The sequence below is a fragment of the Mobula hypostoma genome, chromosome 8 (genome assembly GCF_963921235.1).
Source record: "Mobula hypostoma chromosome 8, sMobHyp1.1, whole genome shotgun sequence".
Taxonomy (NCBI): Eukaryota; Metazoa; Chordata; class Chondrichthyes; order Myliobatiformes; family Myliobatidae; genus Mobula; species Mobula hypostoma.
Window position 1 is genome coordinate 129,324,755 of NC_086104.1, and position 23,605 is coordinate 129,348,359.

At 46.7% G+C, this 23,605-nt stretch overlaps 1 protein-coding gene across 2 annotated transcripts in view; it reads left to right on the forward strand.

Moving 5' to 3' along the window:
• The first annotated feature begins 13,175 nt into the window (after positions 1-13,175).
• The window catches only part of rnf122 (ring finger protein 122), a 31,615-nt gene continuing 21,185 nt past the window's right edge, over positions 13,176-23,605 (forward strand). Inside the window, exons 1-2 of one of the 2 annotated variants that reach the window (XM_063056818.1) lie at positions 13,176-13,454; positions 17,206-17,362. In XM_063056818.1, coding sequence (XP_062912888.1) covers positions 13,430-13,454; positions 17,206-17,362 — 182 coding nt within the window. In that variant the 5' untranslated portion in view covers positions 13,176-13,429. Of the gene's footprint in view, positions 13,455-13,699; positions 13,742-17,205; positions 17,363-23,605 lie in introns of those variants that run through there. The other variant, XM_063056819.1, reaches the window with a different exon arrangement.

A 23,605-nucleotide genomic window follows, 5' to 3' on the forward strand; every position in this document is an offset into this window, starting at 1 on the left:
GAAAAAGAGAACAACATGACAGAGACAGGAGCAGCAGTAGAAATATTGAGCAGGAAATTCCCGGTGTGTCAAGGTAAGATCGTGGAAATTTCAGAAAAAAATGGGAAAAAAGAACTAAAAAGCTGGTCACGAAATGACCAAGAGAAGGAACGTTTGATCTAAGTTCATGTGAGGAAATGAAAGCGCTAATTAAAAATCACAAACCCAAAGATAAATCTAAGAGAAGGAAAAAGGGAACAAGAAATGGAAGTGTTAAAACTCTTTAGGATGGAGGGAGAAAGATTAAGAAAGACGGGAGGTATATTAATAGTAAGTTAAAAAGACATTGAGAAACGAAACGAGCAGTCTGATAAAGAAAAGGAAAAGCATAACAGGGAGCCGGCTTCGGCTCTATACCCAGACCTGAAAGACGTAGTAAAACCTCCTCCCTATTATGAGAAAGAAACCCTTAAGCAGTGTCCGATGATAACAGGAAGAGTGGATCTAAATGGAGAAATTAAAGTCTGGGATACCAAGCAGGAAAGAAAGAATCACGAAAAGCAGCAGGAGGAACTACGGAAGGTAATAGAAGAAGACAGGGCGAAGATAGAACAGGAGAAAAGGGAAACAGAAGAGGAGATCAAAGGGTTACAGGAATTAAAAGCGAAAAGGGATGAAGAGAAATCTTTGCTATATGGGCACGGAACTGAACAGGCCAGAGCAGAAGGTAACTTGTCGGGAGAGCAAGGGCTAAGTAGCGAAGGAGAGGGTACGAGAGAATGTAGGCAGAGGATAGGAGACAGGAGCCTTGAAGGGGAAAAAGAGAGAGTGAAAAGGCAGATATTAGAAACAGAGGGAGAGATTAGGAAATTACAGCGGAGACTGAATTTCCAAGGGGAGTTTGAGGATTTCGCATGGGCCAAAGCAAATGCTAGCTCAAGGCAGAAAGAAAGAACTGCACGAGGAGGCCAAGGGAGAAAGTAAACCCCGGAAAGAATCATGTGGCAGCTAGTGAAAACGTGCTCAGAAACAGATGGGGAGTCAGGCGAGGAGGAGAGTCGGGATATGTGGGAAAGGAAAGGAAGAATGATGCCGTTGTTAGTAAAAGGATTGGGACAAGTACAGTATATTCCTTGGGGATCCCAGGACCTGGAAGGGCTGAAAAACACCCTGCCCAGCCTACATGAGGGTGCAGGGAAGTGGATTAGGGCCTTTGAGGAAGAATCCACGGGACGAATGTTGGCTATGGGAGATTTGAAGGCGCTGCTGATAAGGCTGATGGGAACCTCCAAACTACAAGAGCTGATGGAAGTAGCTGGCATACAGAATGCGGACAGCACACTGTTTGACGGGGCCAGATTTGACACAATGAGGCAGAGGGTATGGGGAGCCCTCAGGGAGCTCTATCCACCCAAAATGGACCCCAAAACCATGAAAGGGGATCCACTGGGAGACACTGAAAATCCAGCAGCCTATATAGAAAATCAGTTGAAAAGGTGGAGACTGGAAACTGAACAAGAGGTGGAAGGCAACCCATTTATGACCGTGATGTTCCGAAATATCGTTTTGGATGCGATGCCTTCCCAAGTTAAGTCTAAACTTGAGGAAGTGGTTGGACTGATGTCAATGACCCCACAGGAATTCAGGGACCACGTAGTCCATGCAGTGGAAAAATATCGAAAAGACAAACGAAAGTTGACTGAGCAGCAAGAAGAAGTGCAAAGAAAGCTGATACAAATGCAGCTTGAAGAACTTAAAAAGGAAAAAGAAAAAGGCAAGAAGATGCAGCCAGCAATGACCGATTTAAGCACAGCGGTTGAAATGAATGAAAGGCCATTATATGAAGGGACCGGTCGTGCCGTAAGACAGAGCCTAGAAAACCCGATGCCAATAATAAACGTCTTTGGGGGAGCTTTTCCACAAATGCCCTATCAGGGACAGGATAAATTTAAACAGCAGCCCAGACAGGACTGAAAATCCCAAGGAGGGGGGCAGAGAGGTTATGGCCAGGAAGGACCAGTAAGGAAACAAGGGGAAAGAGAGATACAGAGACGGTGCTGGGGATGTAACCAGCCAGGACACATAAGAAGGGAGTGCCCATGTAAGCCATGGGCCGTCACATACCAGCGGGAATCAATGAGAGGGAAACCACAGTCTAGCCAAGGACCAGACCCCGCAGGGTCGAATGGACCCGTGAACCCCTATGCAAGATATTAGGGGTGCCCAGAGAACCCAGGTGGGAAGGGACACTACCCAGTGATAACAAGGGAGGCAGAGGAGGAACCGATTGTTCAGGTTGTGTTAGAAAGGCAGCTGACACCAATGATGATAGATACTGGAGCCACGTATACTTGCGTACAGCCGCAGTATGCCCTTCACCTTCCCATGTCAGGAAAATTTATTAAGACTGTAGGGTTCTCGGGAGAAACACAGTTGACACAATGTACAGCTCCAGTGAGATTAAGGATGGGCAGCAAAGGAATAGTTTTGCCGATATTAGTGTCCAAAGGAACTCCAATGAATTTGCTAGGCAGAGATGCCCTATTAAAACTAGAATTAAAATTAGAACGTACCAGAAGTGGGTTGAGTGTGGAAAGAGTAAATGCTCAATTACTAGTGCGGGAAGTCAAGAAAGCTAATGTCTTTTGGATAGGAGACATACAAGATCAGATCTGGGAAAGCTGGGAAAAATGGAAAAAAGGCGTGCAGGCTATATTGCCCCAGGCTATATTGCCCCAGGCTGTAGCGCCCAAATCCGAGTTACATTGCACAGTGATTTTTGACGAAACTCAGAACAAAGGGCTAGAGGAGAGATGGCACAAGGAGGCAGGCAACCGGCAGCGCCTAACAGGAAAAGCTATAATAATTGGGAGACAAGGGGCAGCCCTGCAAGTCAGGTGGAATACTTTCTTGGAGAAATGGTACAGGATACTGGAAGCTGAGCCCCACATAGCGCTGCTGGTAAATGAGGGACATCAGTCTAAAGACCTAGGACCCTTAGTAAAGCACGCTGGAACCGTAGCAGTGTGGAGGAAAATTATGCCACAGGTGTGGGTAGCGGGAGACAATGACTATTTTAAAATAGAGGTAGATATAGATATAGTAGGAACAACAAAGGAGGTCGAAGTAACTCCCCATCCACACCTGACGTTATTGGGAAAGGAGGAAGGCCAGAAGAGAGATAACAGGCTGAATAGGTTACCATCTATTCTGTGGTCACAACATGACACGGATGTAGGGAGAATAAGAACAGCCAGTCCGGTAGAAATAAAGCTGAAAAAGGGAGCAGTTCCACCCAGGAGACCACAATATCCTTTGAAACCAGAGGCAGAAGGGGGAATAGCGCCAACGATACCGGGGCTACTGGAGGCAGGAGTACTCAAAAGGACAGACAGCCCATGTAATACCCCGCTGTTACCTGTCCTTAAAGCGGATAAATCTAAATGGAGACTGGTGCATGACTTGCGAGCGGTGAATGAGGTAGTGGAGGACTGGCCAGCTGTAGTTCCCAACCCACACATGCTCTTGACTAACGTTCCACCAGAGGCAGACTATTTTTCAGTGATTGATTTGTGTTCGGCTTTTTTCAGCGTTACCCTGGCAGATCAGTGTCAGTACCTATTTGCATTTACATACAGAAACAACCAGTATACCTACACTAGAATGCCTCAAGGGTTTAAACATTCACCACACGTATTTAATCAAGTGTTAAAGGCGGACCTAGAGGGCATATCGTTGGAAAGTACATTGATACAGTATGTGGACGATTTGTTGATTTGCTCCGAAACTGAGGGACAGTGTGAACAGGATACCATAACCCTTTTAGAGAGACTGGCGCATGGAGGGCATAAGGTATCTAGAAAGAAGCTGCAATTTTGCAAGCAACAGGTAGAATACCTAGGTAGAGTGATATCCAAGGGAGCGAAGGCGATAGCGCCGGATCAAATTGAGGCTATAAATAAAGCTCCTAAGCCCCAGACAGTGAGACAGATGATGACGTTTCTGGGACTGACAGGATATAGTTCAGATTGGATTGAAATTGTAACGCCACTAAGGAAACTAATGAAGGAAGCTGGACATACAAGCTTGAGGAATGATCTACAGTGGAATGAGGAGGCGGAAGTGGCTTTCAATACTATAAAGCAGGAATTGCAGTCAGCCCCAGCATTAGCTTTGCCTGACTACGAGAACGCCTTTCACCTGTACGTATCCAATCGAGAGGAAGGTTATGCCGCTGCAGTTCTAATGCAGGAGACTGGCACAGGTAAAGCAAAGCAACCGATAGCATACTACAGTGCAAAACTGGATGAGGTGGCTCAGGGGTACCCACCTTGTTACCAGGGATTGGCGGCACTATACTATGCATATGAAAAGGCATCATCCGTAACCATGGGCTATCCTGTGATTCTGTACACACACCACAAGGTAGCGGAATTACTGGAAAGAGGGAAATTCGTGTTGACACCAGCCAGGATAGCAGCATATCAGATGCTACTGACATTTCCACATATAACTATACAGAGATGCACCACCAGTAACATAGCTGATTATGCCCCTTTAGGGTATGAGGGAGAACCCCATGATTGTGTAGGGAAAACAATGGCATTCGCTAAATTGAGAGCAGATTTACGATCAGAACCATTAGAGGACGAAGATAAAAAGGTCCTGTTCGTGGATGGCTCTTGTTACAGGGATCACGATGGGAATCACGCAGGGTTCTCAGTAGTGCAACAGGATCAGGCAGACTTCAAGGTCATCAGAATAGAGGTACGTCCCCAACCGTGCTCCGCCCAGCTAGCGGAAATCAGAGCTTTAATGGCCGCGTGTGAAATGATGGAAGGAGAGAAAGTAGATATCTATACAGATTCAGCATATGCTCATGGAGTGTGTCATTTGTTTGGGGCAGTGTGGAAACAGAGAGGTTTTAAAAAGAGCAGTGGAGATCCCATACAGCACTGAGAGCAGATTTTAGATCTAATAAAAGCACTGATGAAACCTAAAGCACTGGCTATAGTAAAATGCCAGGCACATAAAAAAGGAAACAATGCAGTAACAAAGGGAAATCAAGCTGCAGATGAAGCAGCCAGGACAGCATCTGGTGTACATCCGCTGTTATTGCACCCCAGGTAAGTCTAGAGCCGGAACCATGGTAGAGGACCTAATTGAAATACAGGGAAAGGCAACTCTGGCAGAACAAACACTGTGGAGACGAAGGGGGGCCAAGCAGAACTCAGGCCTATGGACCACGGAAGATGGCCTACTGGTAGCTCCCATCCCTTTACTGACTATCCTGATCTCAGAAGCACATGAGATGGATCATTGTGCAAGGGGGGAAGTAATAAGGAAAATAAAAAAGGATGGATTTTGGTCACCTTATTTACAGGCCTCAGTAGACCATGTGTTGTCACAGTGCGAGGTATGCGCGCAGAATAATGTTCAGAAAGGAATTACAACCCCAATAGGTCATATACCCGTACCTGAAGGGCCATTTAAACACCTAGTGATTGACTATGTAAACACGATAAAAACAGTAAGAGGAAAAAGATACACGTTGGTGGTAATCGATAGATTCAGCAGATGGGTAGAGGCAGTACCCTCGAAAGATCAAGGGGCAGGAACAGTGGTGAAATTCCTGACAAACGAAGTGATCCCAAGGTTTGGGATACCAACAGAAATTAGCTCAGACAATGGTTCAGCTTTCATCCAAAAAGTGGTCAAGTTAATACTGCGAGCACTGAGAATAAAGCAGAGATTTGGATGTGTGTATCACCCTCAGTCGCAGGGTATGGTGGAAAGAATTAACGGGACCTTAAAAACCAAACTAAACAAAATCTGTGCAGATACTAAACTCAACTGGGTCGATGCACTACCGTTAGCATTAATGAGTTACCGCATGCAGACTAATCGGATGACGTGTCTAACACCGCATGAAATGCTAACCAGAAGGCCCATGCCAGTGCCCCAGTGGAGAGGATCATATAAAGGGCCTAGTTTGGAACAACTGGAATTGGAATTAAAACAATACATGCGGCAATTAACTATGATACATAAGTCTATTTATGCACAGGAAAAACAGAAAGAGCCAGAGATCGATCAAGGGGAAGGACCAATCAAGCCAGGCGATCAGGTCTACGTGCGAGTGTTTCGAAGAAAGTGGAACGAACCCAGAAGGGAAGGGCCCTTTACAGTGACCAAAGCATCACCCACCGCAGTTCAAGTGGAAGGACGCTCCACCCGGTATCATCTCAATCACTGCACTAGAGCAATCCCGCAGGTACAGTCAGGTGCGCCGCCCGAGGTAAGTGGCTTTTATAGATATGTAAAAAGGAAAAGACTGATAAAGACAAATGTAGGTCCCTTGCAAACAGAAACAGGTGAATTGATTATGGGGAGCAAGGACATGGCAGACCAATTGAATAATTACTTTGGTTCTGTCTTCACTAAGGAGGACATAAATAATCTTCCAGAAATAGTAAGGGACAGAGGGTCCAGTGAGATGGAGGAACTGAGCGAAATACATGTTAGTAGGGAAGTGGTGTTAGGTAAATTGAAGGGATTGAAGGCAGATAAATCCCCAGGGCCAGATGGTCTGCATCCCAGAGTGCTTAAGGAAGTGGCCCAAGAAATAGTGGATGCATTAGTGATAATTTTTCAAAACTCGTTAGATTCTGGACTAGTTCCTGAGGATTGGAGGGTGGCTAATGTAACCCCACTTTTTAAAAAAGGAGGGAGAGAGAAACCGGGGAATTATAGGCCGGTTAGCCTAACGTCGGTGGTGGGGAAACTGCTGGAGTCAGTTATCAAGGATGTGATAACAGCACATTTGGAAAGCGGTGAAATGATCGGACAAAGTCAGCATGGATTTGTGAAAGGAAAATCATGTCTGACGAATCTCATAGAATTTTTTGAGGATGTAACTAGTAGAGTGGATAGGGGAGAACCAGTGGATGTGGTATATTTGGATTTTCAAAAGGCTTTTGACAAGGTCCCACATAGGAGATTAGTGTGCAAACTTAAAGCACACGGTATTGGGGGTAAGGTATTGGTGTGGGTGGAGAATTGGTTAGCAGACAGGAAGCAAAGAGTGGGAATAAACGGGACCTTTTCAGAATGGCAGGCGGTGACTAGTGGGGTACCGCAAGGCTCAGTGCTGGGACCCCAGTTGTTTACAATATATATTAATGACTTGGATGAGGGAATTAAATGCAGCATCTCCAAGTTTGCGGATGACACGAAGCTGGGTGGCAGTGTTAGCAGTGAGGAGGATGCTAAGAGGATGCAGGGTGACTTGGATAGGTTGGGTGAGTGGGCAAACTCATGGCAGATGCAATTTAATGTGGATAAATGTGAAGTTATCCACTTTGGTGGCAAAAATAGGAAAACAGATTATTATCTGAATGGTGGCCGATTAGGAAAAGGGGAGGTGCAACGAGACCTGGGTGTCATTATACACCAGTCATTGAAAGTGGGCATGCAGGTACAGCAGGCGGTGAAAAAGGCGAACGGTATGCTGGCATTTATAGCGAGAGGATTCGAGTACAGGAGCAGGGAGGTACTACTGCAGTTGTACAAGGCCTTGGTGAGACCACACCTGGAGTATTGTGTGCAGTTTTGGTCCCCTAATCTGAGGAAAGACATCTTTGCCATAGAGGGAGTACAAAGAAGGTTCACCAGATTGATTCCTGGGATGGCAGGTCTTTCATATGAAGAAAGACTGGATGAACTGGGCTTGTACTCGTTGGAATTTAGAAGATTGAGGGGGGATCTGATTGAAACGTATAAGATCCTAAAGGGATTGGACAGGCTAGATGCAGGAAGATTGTTCCCGATGTTGGGGAGGTCTAGAACGAGGGGTCACAGTTTGAGGATAGAGGGGAAGCCTTTTAGGACCGAGGTTAGGAAAAACTTCTTCACACAGAGAGTGGTGAATCTGTGGAATTCTCTGCCACAGCAAACTGTTGAGGCCAGTTCATTAGCTATGTTTAAAAGGAAGTTAGATATGGCCCTTGTGGCTACAGGGGTCAGGGGGTATGGAGGGAAGGCTGGGTTCTGAGTTGGATGATCAGCCATGATCATAATAAATGGCGGTGCAGGCTCGAAGGGCCGAATGGCCTACTCCTGCACCTATTTTCTATGTTTCTATGTTTCTAAACAGTAGGGGGCAGACAAGAGCAACAAGAAGCTGATACTGAACCGCAGGAACTTGACCAAGTAATAAGGGAAATTTTTGGTCCTGAGGACAGGCCCGAAGACCCTAAGGATGGGGTTATGGATGTTAGTACTCTTTCAGATAATGGGGACGACTTGGGGGCGACCAGTCCCGCCCCCCGGAATGATACACTCAGATACTCTTGTGCAGATTTGGAGACCATTAACTTGGCAGATGTGGCGTGGGACTGTTAGGATCCCACAAAGCCTGAAAGAAAGGAGTAAGAGGAGCACAACAGTTACCTCCGTACCATGGTACCAGAACATGTGATACCAGTGGGCAAATTATACAGCAGGGATGAAGAGACAGAATTCTTATCTATGCTCAAGGGCAAGTCCGGTGCAACACGTAGCCCCCATGCCTTATAACTACTCCACCTGCACGCAATGGCGAAAGGAGCGGAGGGGGCAGTGTGCGCGGCAGTGTCCAAGTGTGGTCAAGACCTGCAGTATGGGAATTTGTAGCGGGATGGATCCTTGTTATCAGAAATGTATTGATAACACACCAATGTGCCCTTATTGGTGTATGTTATACCAGGCTTCCTCGCAGTTTGATCAAAACAAGCTTACCTCTAACTGTAATTACAGCAGACCGTGGGCTATAAATAAAAGAAGCCAGGCACCCACATTGGGAAAGCTTAAAATGCAGGAACATTTGAGTTATGAATGTTTCACGCCGACGGGTGATCTCTCGGTTGGGCATTTCAGCGGCAACTGTGTTAAGATTTGGGATGCAACCCCAGGCTGAAGATACCAGACAGGTACCCCTCTGCCCGAGGGTGCACTGAACTCCCAGACCATCCCGTTAGCAGATACCTGGTGGCTGTGTGGACAGGAGTGGGGTCTGAGATCCACGCTTCCCCTTAATTGGGCGGGTACATGTACGCGTGTTATGCTGATTCAAGAAGTTGTAGTATCCCCTGAAATACAGTTTGACACCTCGAGGTAACAAACACTAAAACGGAGGAAGAGAAAATATGAGCCCGACCTGACGATTCGGAACGATAGTATAGGACAACCGAGGGGTATACCTAATGAGTTTAAGGCAAGGAATGAGATTGCTGCGGGCTGGGAAGCGATTATACCTGTAATAGGGGTTAGCAAAAATGTTGAATGGATAAATTATATATATTATAATCAACAGAGATTCATTAACTACACCGATGGTGCACTAGAGGCTTTGGGACAGCAGCTAGATGCAACCAGTAGAGTGGCGTGGCAAAATAGACAGGTACTAGACTGGCTATTGGCAGAGAAAGGAGGGGTTTGTGTAATGTTTGGGGAACAGTGCTGTACTTCTATACCGAATAACACTAATCCGGAGGGATCGTTTACCAGAGCAATGAATAAACTGAAAAATCTAAGAAAGGAAGTTGAACAAAATGCAGGGTTTGGACACCAGTTCTTTGACTAGTTAAGTAGTAAACTAGGAGGATGGGGAGCATGGCTGACCAAGATTGCAGTAACCATCGGTATTGTATTGCTAAGCTGTGCGGTCATTCTGTGCTGTTTTCTTCCACGCCTCAAGTCGCTTGTAGTGCGTGCTGCAATGAAACGGTTTCCGATGCTCCTGGAAATTGTTGGGTCGAGCCCTATGGAGAAGGAGACACCGATGATGTATTCGTACAGTCTACGAGACACGCAAGACGAACAGGAGAGAGATGAAATATGTGGGGATTAGACTGTGAAGGCTCCTGAGTCTTTTTCCCTTTCTCAGATATGAAGGGACGGGTTTTTGGCTCAGCGGCCTAGGGAGGTAGGGAGAGAACACTTTGAGTCTTAAGCGCAGGAAACTATAGTTTAACCCAAATTTGGGAGTAAATGCGGGGTTTTATTTGAGCTTTTGTGCATAGACTCTCAGTCCTCTCTCTCTCTGTATGAGACCCTGTGGGGTCGTATTTTCTATATTTACTATGTAACCACTGCTAGCTCAGTAAAAGGTATTCACTATGTAGCCATGACTTTTGACCTGTTCACTATTAATTCATGAAGAGAAGTAGAATGAAACCAAGTAGAAAGATAACGGTAGCGAGTAAGGTGATGAAATATGTGGTAGTATGTCAACGCAAGACTAATTAAGAAATAACTGTGGTTAGGGATGAGAGGACATATGGTCTAAAATGTAAACTAGGACATAATTAAGTTGGGGAGTAAAACAATAGTGGAAAGTCGAGAGTGGATATATTGATGATATGTAATCACAGGCTGACTGGATATGATAATGTAGCTAAGATAGGAAATTGCTATAAAAAATGTTGTATACAAGCCTCGACGGGCAGTCAGCTACTAGCTTTCTGATTGTCTCAGCTTTGATTTGCAAATTAAAGTTTAAAACGTCTTGACGAGTTTTCTGTGTCCCCTTGTCGTTTGTGAGAAACGAGAAACCACGACAGTTGTTGTTCCCCAGTACACAGGCGCTGTTTGACCATGGAATACAGCAAGCTTGATCCAGTCTTTGCAACTGTAATTTTTAGTCAGGGAGAATAATTACAAACACGAACCCTGGAAGATTATTTTCTCCTAACACATGGTCTGAGGGCCAATTGTACTGGCATCTACTGCCACCCAGCAGAGAATGCGTTGACATGGGAGGTAGATGAGGACAGGCACTTTGGCTCACCATATTGTGCTGAAACCAATGACTTCCGATTAATCTAATCCCTCTTCCTCACACATTAGACCATCTCAATCCGTTTTCTGCATTACCCTCTGAATTACTCCTATCCGCCGCCATCACCCTTAGCGGTGAATTCCAGGCACCCACCATTCTCTGTATTTTAATTTAAAAAACTAGCCTCACACATCTCCTTTGTACTTTTCTCCTTTCACCTTAAACCCATGCCCTTTAATACTAGACATTTCAATCTTGGAAAGAAAGACACCAGGTGTCCACTCTTATCTGTGCCGCTCCCCTTTGTCCCTGTCAAACCATAGCACACGTCCTCCAAACCGGCAGCACCCCCCCCCCCCCGGTAACCTGTCCTGCACCCTCTCCAAAGCCTCCTCATCCTTCCTAAAAACACACATCAAAGTTGCTGGTGAACGCAGCAGGCCAGGCAGCATCTCTAGGAAGAGGTACAGTCGACGTTTCAGGCCGAGACCCTTCGTCAGGACTAACTGAAGGAAGAGTGAGTAAGGGATTTGAAAGTTGGAGGGGGAGGGGGAGATCCAAAATGATAGGAGAAGACAGGAGGGGGAGAGATGGAGCCAAGAGCTGGACAGGTGATTGGCAAAAGGGATATGAGAGGATCATGGGACAGGAGGCCCAGAGAGAAGGAAAAAGGGGAGGGGGGGAAAACCCAGAGGATGGGCAAGGGGTATAGTGAGAGGGACAGAGGGAGAAAAAGGAGAGAGAGAAAAAGAAAGTGTGTATATAAATAAATAACGGATGGGGTACGAGGGGGAGGTGGGGCATTAGCGGAAGTTAGAAAGTCGATGTTCATGCCATCAGGTTGGAGGCTACCCAGACGGAATATAAGGTGTTGTTCCTCCAACTTGAGTGTGGCTTCATTTTTACAGTAGAGGAGGCCGTGGATAGACATATCAGAATGGGAATGGGATGTGGAATTAAAATGTGTGGCCACTGGGAGATCCTGCTTTCTCTGGCAGACAGAGCGTAGGTGTGTAGGTTTGACTTTGTCATCCTTCCTATAATGGGGCAACCAGAAATGTAAACAGCACTCCAGATGAAGCCTAACCAGAGTTTTATAAACATAGAACGTAGAAATTTACAGCACATTACAGGCCCTTCGGCCCACAATGTTGTGCCGACCATGTAACCTACTCTAGAAACTGCCTAGAATTTCCCTACTGCTGAGCCCCGTATTTTTCTAGGCTCCATGTACCAGTCTGTCTCTCAAAGACCCTATTGCATCCGCCTCTACCATCTTCACTGGCAGTGCATTCCATGCATCTACCACTCTCTGTGTGAAAATCCTACCCCAGACTTCTCCTCTGTACCTACTTCCAAGCACCTTAAAACTATGCCCTGTCGTGTTAGCCATTTCAGCCCTGGGAAAAAGCCTCTGACTATCCACACGATCAATGCCTCTCATCACCTTGTACACCTCTGTGAGATTACCTCTCATCCTCCGTCACTCCAAGGAGAAAAGGCCGAGTTCACTCAACCTATTCTCATAAGGTACACCGTCCAATCCAGGCAACATCCTTGTAAATCTCCATCCTGGTAAAGCTGCAACTTTGAACTTAATGCTTTGCCTAATGCAGGCAAGTAAGCCACGTGCCTTCTTTACCACTCTGTCAAACATTTTTCTTCACTCCTTTACCTTCTCCACCCACCTGGTCCTCCTTCCCCCCTCCCCTCCCCTCCCCCGCCTTTTTATTCTGGCGCCTTCCCCCTTCCTTTCCAGTCCCGATGAAGGGGCTCGGTCCAAAAACGTCGACTGTTGATCGATTTTCATAGATACCGCCTGGTCCTCCAGCACTCTGTACGGGTTTGATCTGTTGGAAGATTCTCCGCAGCAGCAGCCCCGGATGAAGGATCTCGACCCGAATCGTCGACTGCCCGACCCGCCGGGTACCTCCCGCAGACATGAGGAGATCTGCAGATGCCGGATCACCCCTCGCTCCAGATTGCAGATCCCGCGCCGGCCACTTCGCTGGACCGGCTGGAGCTTTCCAGCCCCTGTTTCTTTCGCCGCTCGAGCCGAAATTAGGTGCGGATCCCGAAGCGACGGGACGGGGCTGGGAACTGCGGACACGCTTCCCGTGTGCGCGTACCTGAGCCTGGATGAAGCACGGGCGGCGCCGAACACGCCAGCCCGCGAGTGAAAGCTTTCAGCTCGCCTTCTGCCACAAACTGTTCCCCATAAACAAACACGAGCTTTCTTCTGCGGCCTGACAGCGTCTTACATTCATTTTTTTCGCTAATCCGCCCGTTTACAACCGCCTCGGCTGTTTGCAAACCCCCTCCGGGGGGCCGTGCTGACAGCCAGGGGGTGGAAGGGGGCGTGGAGGGCGAGAACGGACGGCGCCTCCTGCTCAGCTCTGCGGCACACAGGCACACTTGGCCTTGGGTTGAAGAGGAAGAGGAAGAGGGTTCAGCTCCTTGAGCTCTTATTTTGAGCGGCTGTTCGGGATAGACGGCGGGATTCCCTGGGGCTTTATCCCTGTCGGTGTAACGCAGGAGTCCTGGCGCTGTTCTCGGGAGGGACGGACCCCGGAGCGTGCACGGTTCCCCTATCACCAGTCCCGTGGGTGAGCTCAGTACCCAGCACTATTGATGCACCCGTTCCAGTGGTGTAACGGTGAGGCCATTTCATTCTCCTATTGTCTCGCTGGTCTGGGCGGCTCGTTTCGTTGCGTCTTTGTCTGTGTGTGTGTTTTTTTTGTGTGAGAGGGAAGGATGAAGGCCAGATCTGCGAACAATGGGGACTGATGTCCCTCGCATGGCTCGGCGGCGAGCCGGCTGGCTTTGTCCCCGCCGCCGCACCGCAGGCTGGATGCGCCCCCCCCCCCCCCCCCTCACATAGTCAGCGGCCGCGGCGTCGCAGGGAGTGCCGACGACCCGGTTCTGGAGCGGGAGAGCACCGAGGTTTGAAGCCTTGCGATAACGAGAAGGGTCGGGCAGTGCCGGGGGTGGTGGTGGTGGGTGGGGGGGGGGTTCAGTGCGGGGAAGTAGGAGGGGTCGTGGTGTAGGGGGTTGCGTGGAGGCGGCTGGAAGGTAGCGGAGCAGAGGGGGGTCACTGCTCTAAGACAGCAGAGCGGCAGAGATTAGTCGACAATACTTGTAAGGATTGGTGCGTTCTGCCCTTGCTTAATGATAAACTATCTGTGTAAACATACATTATAGCTAGTGTGTGAGCGGCCTATCAACAGGAAAGGTGCAGTACAGCCCAGAAGTAAATTCAGACTCCAGCTGAGCACCGGTCTAAGTCCCATTGTACTGACAATATCACTCCTTTTGCAATGAAGAAATAGATGCGCATAGATTCATCCTGATAGATAAGGGGTTTCTGGCCCAACAGGTCGCAGTGCTTAGACCCGATGCAGTTCTTCTACCCCTTTCAGTCTGTCTTTATCAAATCCCTTTCCCTCACAAAAATATCAAGGCTCCCAGTAAACGTCTCTGCACAATCTTCTCGAGCCACTCCATTTAACGGGGAGGTCCACACCGCCATCACTGGGTAGCGAGATCCGCCCTGAAATGTTGGTTTGTCCTGTTGTAAGTGACCACTTTACCTCGATGCCCCTTTGTTTCGGAGACGGCTCTTCACAATCGGTTTCTACCGCGATTGAAGCAAATTCCTTGGATTTCCAGCGGCTGCACATTTGTATGTCTACGGCGATTGAAGTGCCTCTCGAAAGATTGGTCACATTTTCTTGCTGAGACTCAGACCCGGTCAATCCCCCCCTCCCCCCGGTAGCTGCACTCACTTAAATCCAGTAACCCAGTAACCTTGGAAATCTTCTCTCCGTGATCGATTTGTGGCAAGGGCGCCACAACAAATAAGGCAGCGCGGTGTGATAGAATCGGGGAAATCAGCCGGACAGAATCAATCTGGCCATCGAGCCGTGCCCACGTTGGTCACATTCCTGTTCCGTGCCTATAGATTACAGTATATCGAGTGCTGACCCTAGCGGATCAGATGCGACAAAGTGTCTGCCCGCACCAATCTTGCTGGCAGACTTGCAGGTCCCAAACGCTTCGGCTGAAAGTATTTTTCTTCATCTCTCCTTCAAGCCTTACCTTGGTCTTGACCAACACACTCAGGAAGAACTCAGAGTTCAGGAAGCATCTGCGGCAGGAAATGGACAGTAGGTCTTTCCCCTTGGGTTATGACTTCCTCTTCTGCTCATTAAAGCCCCACAATTCTATCAACCTTGATTACACCTCCTCTTAGCTTCTTTTGAACTATCTCCAGCCTTGCCATACCTGAGCTCTGGTAATATACTTGTTCTCCTAATCCATCTCCAGCTTTAAAATTGTACCAGTTGTGGCCTAATGAGTGGTTTTTTACATTTTCTGCATGAACTTCCGTCTTTTACTTTCTTTCCCACCTCGTCTACCTGCCCTGCTACAAATAGGGATGATTCATCAAATAGGGATAATCATGATACCATGATTCATCATGGTACTCCAGCCAAATATCACTGCAGAGTTTAATACCTTTAGGTTAAGATAATCTGTTCCTCTAGAAAATCCTTATTCTGTATATACTTTGTGATTTTGTTAATATTTCAGTATTTACAAATTTCTCTGTTCACCTACAGATTTTTTGCCTTCTACTTTTTTTTACTATATTGATTTACAGTATATGCATCTGTTTAAAATATGATTATATAATAAAATCTTTTAAGCATCTGTTTGGCAACTCAGGTTACATTTCAAAGAATTGTGGAACAATTGTCCAATTTATAAGCTAGGATGAGTTTTATTTGTCACACGTGCATCAAAAGGTACAGTGAAATACTTTATTCTCGCCAAACAATTGATACTAGAGCGTACAATCGTCACTGCAAAATTTGATTCTGTGCTTTGCGCTCCCTGGGGTACAAATCGATAGTAAATAGTAAAAATTTAAATTATAAATCATAAATAGAAAACAGAGAAGGGAAGGTAAGGTAGTGCAAAAAAACCGAGATGCAGGTCTGGATATTTGGAGGATACGGCCCAGATCCGGGTCGGGATCCGTTCAGCAGTCTTATCACAGTTGGAAAGAAGCTGTTCCCAAATCTGGCCGTTCGAGTCTTCAGTCTCCTGAGCCTTCTCCCAGAGGGAAATACGTCATTTGTGTCAACGGCCAACACAGGGGGTGTGCTGAGGGCAGCCCGCAAGAGTCATACATATATATATAATACATAGTGCAAAAATGGGAAGAGAAAAAAAGTGAGGTTGTTTTCTTGGGGTCAATGTCCATTCAGGAATCGGATGGCAGAGGGGAAGAAGCTGTTCCTGAATCACTGAGTGTGTGTCTTCAGGCTTCTGTACCTCCTTCATCACAGTAACAATGAGAAGAGAGCATGACCTGGGTGATGGGGATCCTTAATGATGGATGCCACCTTTCTGAGGCATCGCTACTTGAAGATGTCTTGGATACTACGGTGGCTAGTGCCCTTGATGGGATGATGGAGATGACTAAATTTACAACTCTCTGCAGCTTATTTTGATCTTGTGCAGTAGCAATCCCCTCCCCCCAATACCAGACAGTGATGAACCTGTTAAAATGCTCTCCAAGGTACATCTCCAGAAATTTTCGAGGGTCTTTAGTGACATACCATGTCTCCTCAAACTCCTAATAGAGCCGCTGTCTTGCCTTGTTTGAAGCTGCATTGATATGCTGGGCCCAGGATAGATCCACAGAGATATTAACACCCAGGAACTTGAAATTGCTCACTCCCTCCACTTCTGATCCCTCTCTGAAGACTGGTGTGTGTTCCCTCACTTTACCCTTTCTGAAATCCACAACTTACTGACGTTGAGTGCAGGGTTGTTGCTGCAACATCACTCAACTAGCTGATATATCGTCCTCGTCACCATCTGAGATTCTACCAACAATAATGTGATCACTTGGCCAATTCCCAATGACATTGGATGTTCTGATCAAAGAGCTGATGATCAATAAATGATTATCAGCTCTTCCTCTTTTAAAGTTCCTGGATAACTACAACGAAGGCCTAAGCTCATACTGTCATGAATCGGTTCTACTCTCCAACCTTGTACAAGCTGTAATGAGGCTGTGGGTCATTCATATTGCTATGTTGTTATGAAATTGCCACATTTCTGGCATGGTATCTTTTGCAAGAGTGGAATAAAAACCGTTATTCTGTATTGAAAAACAAAATTGGTGAAGGCACCTGGCCATGATTCTTCCTGTAGTGGAATAGCTTTTAACTAAATACTCCTAGGCACAGGCATGAGTGATGCTTTTGGGATCAGCATAGTGGCAGAGTAAATTTGCAATGGGATATCAGTTAGAAATAGGAGAGGGCAGTGAAAGCCTTCTTACACTTGTGCTGTGTTAGCCATTAACGTCTTTGCTTTCTCCCATTTTCTAGGATGTTTCTGTGGTTTGGGGTTGATCTACTCAAATAAGTCGTGCACAATGCCTCCGATAACCTTCCAGGATCTTCCGTTAAATATCTACATGGTGATATTCGGCACCGGGATCTTTGTCTTTGTGCTGAGCCTGATATTCTGCTGTTACTTTATCAGGTAATCTGTAGTCAGCTTGTCAGTGGGCGTTTGCCCGATCTTCCTGTATCGTGTGTTTCTGTGCTAATGATTAGATTAGATTAGATTCAACTGTATTGTCATTGTGCCAATTACAGATACAAAGCCAATGAAATGCGGTTAACATCTGACCAGAAATGCAAAGAATAGTGTTATTTACAAAATAACTGCGTATAAAAAGTAAGTGCTAAAGCACACAAATATAGAAGTACTGAGACAGTACAATATGGATGCAATATTGCTTAGCGCTGTGATGTGAGGTTCAGCAGGGTCACTGCCTCAGGGAAGAAGCTCTTCCTGTGCCTGCTGGATGGGAGGAGAGTAAAAAGTCCATGGTTAGGGTGAGATGCATCCTTGATAATGCTTTTCGCCCTGCCCAGGCAGCGTTTATGGTAGATGATGAAAGCGTGCTGTGTTTGTGCTGTCACCATTACACCGCACCATAGTTACACTCAGTAGTGTACCATAGACTAGTCTCTGACTAGCACTGGTGTCTGTTAGCCACCAGTCAGGAAGGCCAAATTGGAAAGTGCTATAAGATGCGTCGTGCGCACTGTTCACGCTACCTTACAGGAATCACCGCTGGCTGGTTTAGAACCCAGGTTCCCGTGGTGAGAAGCCAGTGTCCTGCCGCTAGCTTGCGCGTTGCTTCCATTTGCTCGCTCTGCAGGAGTCCACGGCGTCCCTGAGCACCGTCCGTGGGAGCCCGTCACGGCTCCGACTGCGTCTGCAAGAGTCGCTCCGACCCCATGAGGTTCCTTGATAGGCAGACAAGGCAGAAATACTCAGCACTTGGCCGTATTGACAGTGCTGCTGACCTGCTGGATGTTGTGAGGAACTTGGAGGAGACGTTACACTCAAGCCATGACTCAAATTGCTTCCCTTTCAAGGCCTTTCCTTGCTCCTCTCTCTGGTATTATCCGTGCATGCTCCTAAAGACAGGCTACTCTCACTGCTTCGCAAAGTGCCATTTCCGACTCCATGTAGTCAAACAACAATGCAGGTGATATTTATATCCAGCAGGCAGCTAAAGCAGAAATGCTGAGCAGGATGGACAGGAAACCAGCATTGTGTTTATAAGAGTTGTGCTGACAAGCTGCTGTTCACTGGCTTAAGGCTGTGTGAAACCTGGAGGAGGTGGCATGCCCGTGGAAATGATGGGGGCGGGGGGAAGCGTCACCTTTGAACTTGAACTTTGTATCACTCCTGTTCGTGACTTCAGTGATCCGAAAGCATAGTGCTTGTCCTGGGACTGAGTGGCATTGCTAAAGGATTAAATAGTTTCTTCCGTCGGTTAAATCGGGGAGGACAGGATGATAATGCTTCAGAAGTGGAAAGAGGTTGCATTCTAGCTTCTGTAGTGGGACTTAAATCCCGGCAGTCACAGGCCAAAGGGTCTGTTCCCGTGCTGTACTGTTCTATGTTACAGTTGCAAAAAAAGGTAATTTCACTAAATTATAATATATTACCCATGGCCAGGAGCCAGCAATCTTGCCCCCCAACTCCCGTCAGAACTTGTGGATTCAAGATTCATTCCAGAGATCCAATCCTAAGTTTAAGAACAGCACAGGCGCCTTGGACAATGATGTGCCAACTTTTTAATCTACTCTAAGTTCAATCTAACCCCTCTCTCCTTCATAGCCCTCCATATTTCTCTATCGTCCATGTGTCTGTCTAAGAGTCCCTTAAGTGCCGCTAGTGTGCCTGCCCCTACCATTGCCCCTGGCAGGGCGTTCCATGCACTCTTCGTGTAAAGAACGTACCTCTGACATCCCCCCCCTACACTCTCGACCAATCACCTCAAAATTATGCCCCCTGGTATTAGCCATTTCCAACCTGGGAAAAAGTCTCTGGCTCTTGCCCTTTGTACTCCTCTATCAAGTCTCCTCTCATCCTCCTTTGTTCCAAAGAGAAAAGGCCCAGCTCAATTTTGACCTATAAGATAAGCCCTGTAGCCAGGCAGTATCCTGGTAAATCTCCTCTTCACTCTCTATAAAACTCCCACATTCTTCCTATAATGAGATCACCAGAACTGAATGCAATATTCCAAGTGTTAAGCCAATACTCCAATGCAGTACCGGCATAAGGATTGGAACGACTTCAAAGAAATATCCTGGGTGTTTGGGCTAATAATTATCCCTCAACAGACAAAATTATCATCAACTACTGGGCCGCTCATCTGATTGTCTTTCTGGGCAGTTTGCTGTAGTGCACATTAACTGCTGTGCTTCCAATGTTACAACAGTGATTATGCTTCAAAGAAGTGCTTAATCGACTGTTCATTTTGGAGAGTCACATGTTTCTGGACATTGCCATAACTTGTTTACTTTTATCCAGAGTTAGAATTTTATGGGACTTAATTTGCTTTGGAAAAAAACAGATAGAAAAATCACACACTTGCCTCGTAATATCTTGCTATGCAGAAACTTCCTCTTTTAGTGTGCAGGTTTTACTCTCGAAGTTTTCATAGTTGTAGGGTACCAAGCCTTTAGCACTGGTTACTGCAGAAAACCAGGAATGTAGAGGAAATAACCATAACCATATAACCATAATCTGATGTGTTTTCATAAAGAAGTGATTTCCTGTGGCACTTTTAGTTCCCCAAAGATGACCACAAACTTATTGTTGGGTTTGGAGGCTTGCGTGCCACAATGACCCGGAGAACAGTGTTGGATGGAGTCAGGGCCTTGGGCTTTGGCTCTTGGTAGGGTCACCCATGCCAAACAGGTCAAAGTGTAGAGGCCAGACTAAGAGTGGTCCACTGGTTCTCCAGGTTTGGGGGTTTGGCTCAGGGTGAACAACCCTGACTGGTCAAAAGAAAATTGTTAGGGAAACATCTGAGTGTGATGGTTGTCCTGAGTCTCCACACGGGACTTGTGTGTCTGACAGTAGTGAAAAACGAGAGGCAGCTACTGACACGATGAAGGAAGCCCTGAACACAGCCAAAGATGGAGGACCTTCATTGTTGCCCTAAACGCCAGCGGCTTAACAGGCGGGAAGTAAGTAAGTGGGTGTTTAGTTAGTAATCACAGACTGGTAGCCACCAAAAGAATGAAGAACATTTTTATTTGTATGGTTGATAAAGATGGAATTCCCATCAGGTAATGTGTTGGAAATAGTCCAAAGTAGTGATTAGAAATGTGGATAACTGAAGAGAGAAAATGGAAGAGGGTGGGGAGTTCATTCGAGAGAGGTGATCTGAATAGTCTCCATCCACAGGGCACCAAATACTGAGTAGAACTGCTCACATCAGCATAGTGCCTTTAATTTAGTAACATTTCTTGGCTGCTACACAGAACGCATGCAAAATTTGATACAAATCCAGATCAGGAAATATTGGGCAGATAGTCAGAGTCCTGGGCAAACAGCAGCAGCAAACTCTTAAGCAGGGAATTGTGTAGAGCTTGGGCAGCTGATGGCTCAGTAGCCAGCAACTGAGTGATCAAGCTGGCGATGTTTTAAGAGGCTAGAGTTGGGGGAACAGAAATCCTCCGAGGCTTGTAGAGATGAAGGAAGTTACAGAAAGGGAGAGGTTTGACTTGATTTTTTTTCTGACTTTTCTGAAGGTTGAGATTTGGTCCTGGTGTCCATGTCAAATTAGTTAGACCCTGTGTGTGTGTGTGTGTGTGTGTGTGTGTGTGTGTGTGTGTGTGTGTTTGTGTGTGTAAGATCGGAACACAAGAGGGCATCAGTGAGTGTGTTCCGGGTCAGACATCAGGGTCAACAAGGATTCGTAGAATCTCACAAGTTGCACTGTGCTGCCATTTCTGCTACAGCTCGGGTACACATGGCTAAATGCCTGAGAACACGGGGAAATCAGAGCAAGAGTAGACCGCCAGACCCATGAAACCCCATCAATATAATCATGGCTGGTCTTCCCTTTTGTGCCAGTTCCCTGTAACCCACAATTCCTAGATCTTCTCAATATTTATCTATCTCCACCTTAATCACCTGGCCTCTGTCAGTCTTGGGGGCAGAGAATTCCAGAGACACAAGGTAGGAGAAATATCTACGCATCTCTTTTCGAAGCCAGCCCCTTATTTTTAGCAATAAAGCTGCCATTACCTGACTCTTGCATAAACAGTCGTTTCCAATCTCTTCTCTACCCAGATCATTGTGTTTCCGGTGTCTCGCCTGGGAACATGATGTGCAGGCTTGTCAAGGAAGTCAACTTCCTGACACAAACAATTGGACCAGAGGCAGCAGACTGCTATCAAATATTCAAGGCTATTTTTGGCTGCCTTCGGCGGGAGGCTGTAAAGGGTTTATTTAGCACTTGAACAAAAGTAAATTGAAGCCTGCAAGATAAATAGAAATAGTGTTTGTAAGTGCATGGATAAAACAACAACATCTTTACACACTCGTGGACCAAGTGTAAGTTGGTAACAGTGGAGAGCGGAGATGCTGGTGATGGGGGTTGTCTGGATTTTTCATTTGATAGTGGTAGAGTGGCGATGTGCAGTTTGCCTCCAAAATCTAAGAAGCATAGACTGTGCCACAGTCTAACGTTTATAGCGACTGCGAGGATTGCAGGATTTCGGGTCAAATTACTCACAAGGGTGGGGGTAGCTAGAGGATGGAGACCGTCTTCCAGAAGGTGGTTGAAGTGTAACATCAGGCAAAGCAGTAAGTGCGAAGGGAAGTCGTTGGGGCTAGGAGGCAAAAGCGGAGGCACGGAACTAATTTGAAACTCCTTTAGATCAAATAGCTTTTATGCGTACTTTATGATTCAGTGGGGTCGGTAAGCACACGGAGCATGGTGGGGAGAGTGCGCCAATACATTTGACCAGCCAGCGCCGAAGTGTGTTCCATAGGCTCACTGTTGTGGAGGGTCCCACAAGCTCTTTGACCCACTCCCGTCGGGAAGGAGGTACAGGAGTTTCAACACAGCCAGACTGGGTAACAACTTCTTACCGGGGACGAATGTATACCTTGCCACCACTGAGGTCTCGTCACCGTAGTAGTGAGCTGTCTACTGTGTATCTGCGCTGTGTGCTGTTTGCATTTTTAATGATATTTTATTAATTTACTTGTGGTAATGTTTCGTTTTATGTGCTGTGTGTGATGTGTTTTGTGGACACGCTGTGGTGTAGAGGGACGTTGATTCATTTGGCTGTATATAAGATGACAATAAACTTGACCTTTATGTACTGCACCCTGTCACGTCGACTCCATCAGTCAGTGTTTAAATTGTGTGTCAGCACGAATGGGAAACAGAACACTGCCAACGAGGGTGTTTCCTCTTACTGCTCCCTGCCTAGTGCACTCAGTCATGTCTCCCCAAGAGCGGCTACTCTTCTTCCTGAAAGTAACAGACACAAGATGCTGGAGGAACCCAGCAGGCCAGGCAGCGTCTGTGGAAAAGAGTAAACAGCAAACGCTTTGGTCTGAGACCCTTCATTGGTCCTGGAGAAAGGATGAGAAGTTAAGGCAAGAAGGTGGTGGGGGGAGGGCAGGAAGACGTACAAGGTGGTAGGTGATAGGTGCAGCGGGGAAGGGGAGGGTGCTAAAGAGCTGATAGGTGAAAGAGATAGAGGGCTGGAGGTGGGGTTGGAATCTGATTGGAGAGGGTAGAAGAACATGGATGAAAGAGAAGGGGGGGAACACCAGATGGGGATGATGGGCAGGTAAAGAGGTGAGGGAGAGAGACGGGAATGGGAATGGAGAAAGGGGGAGGGTGGAATCACTGGAAGTTCGAGAAATCGATGTTCATACCATCAGGTTGGAGGCTACCCAGACGGAAGATAAGGTGCTGCTCCTCCAACCCAAGAGTGGCCTCATCGTGGCAGTGGAGGAGGCCGTGGACTGAATCTCGTCCTTCTTTCTGAAAGAGTTTGGAGCCTCTGTTCTTGTTCTATCAAAGTGACTTCAAGCTCGCGGTTTACCACATTGAGTGGTTTCGGTTTTTATGCCGAACCCCCCCATTGTTGGTGCTTTTATAAAACACCAGTTATATTCTAATTTGCACTTGGCACTTCTGACCGCCAAAATTCTTCTCCCACTTTCCCAAGTCCTGCTCGCTCGTCCTCACTAACCTCATAGGCTCCCCAGTACCAGAACCACCTTTTTCAAAACATTGATGGTTCTGTTCCTCCCAGTCTGTGACTTTCACCCACACTCTCACCTCAGATAGTCCATTTAACTAACTGGCTTCTTGTCCATCACCTTCACTGTCCACACTTTCAGCAGTCTGGTTACACATCGTGCAGTTCAATTCTTTGTTCT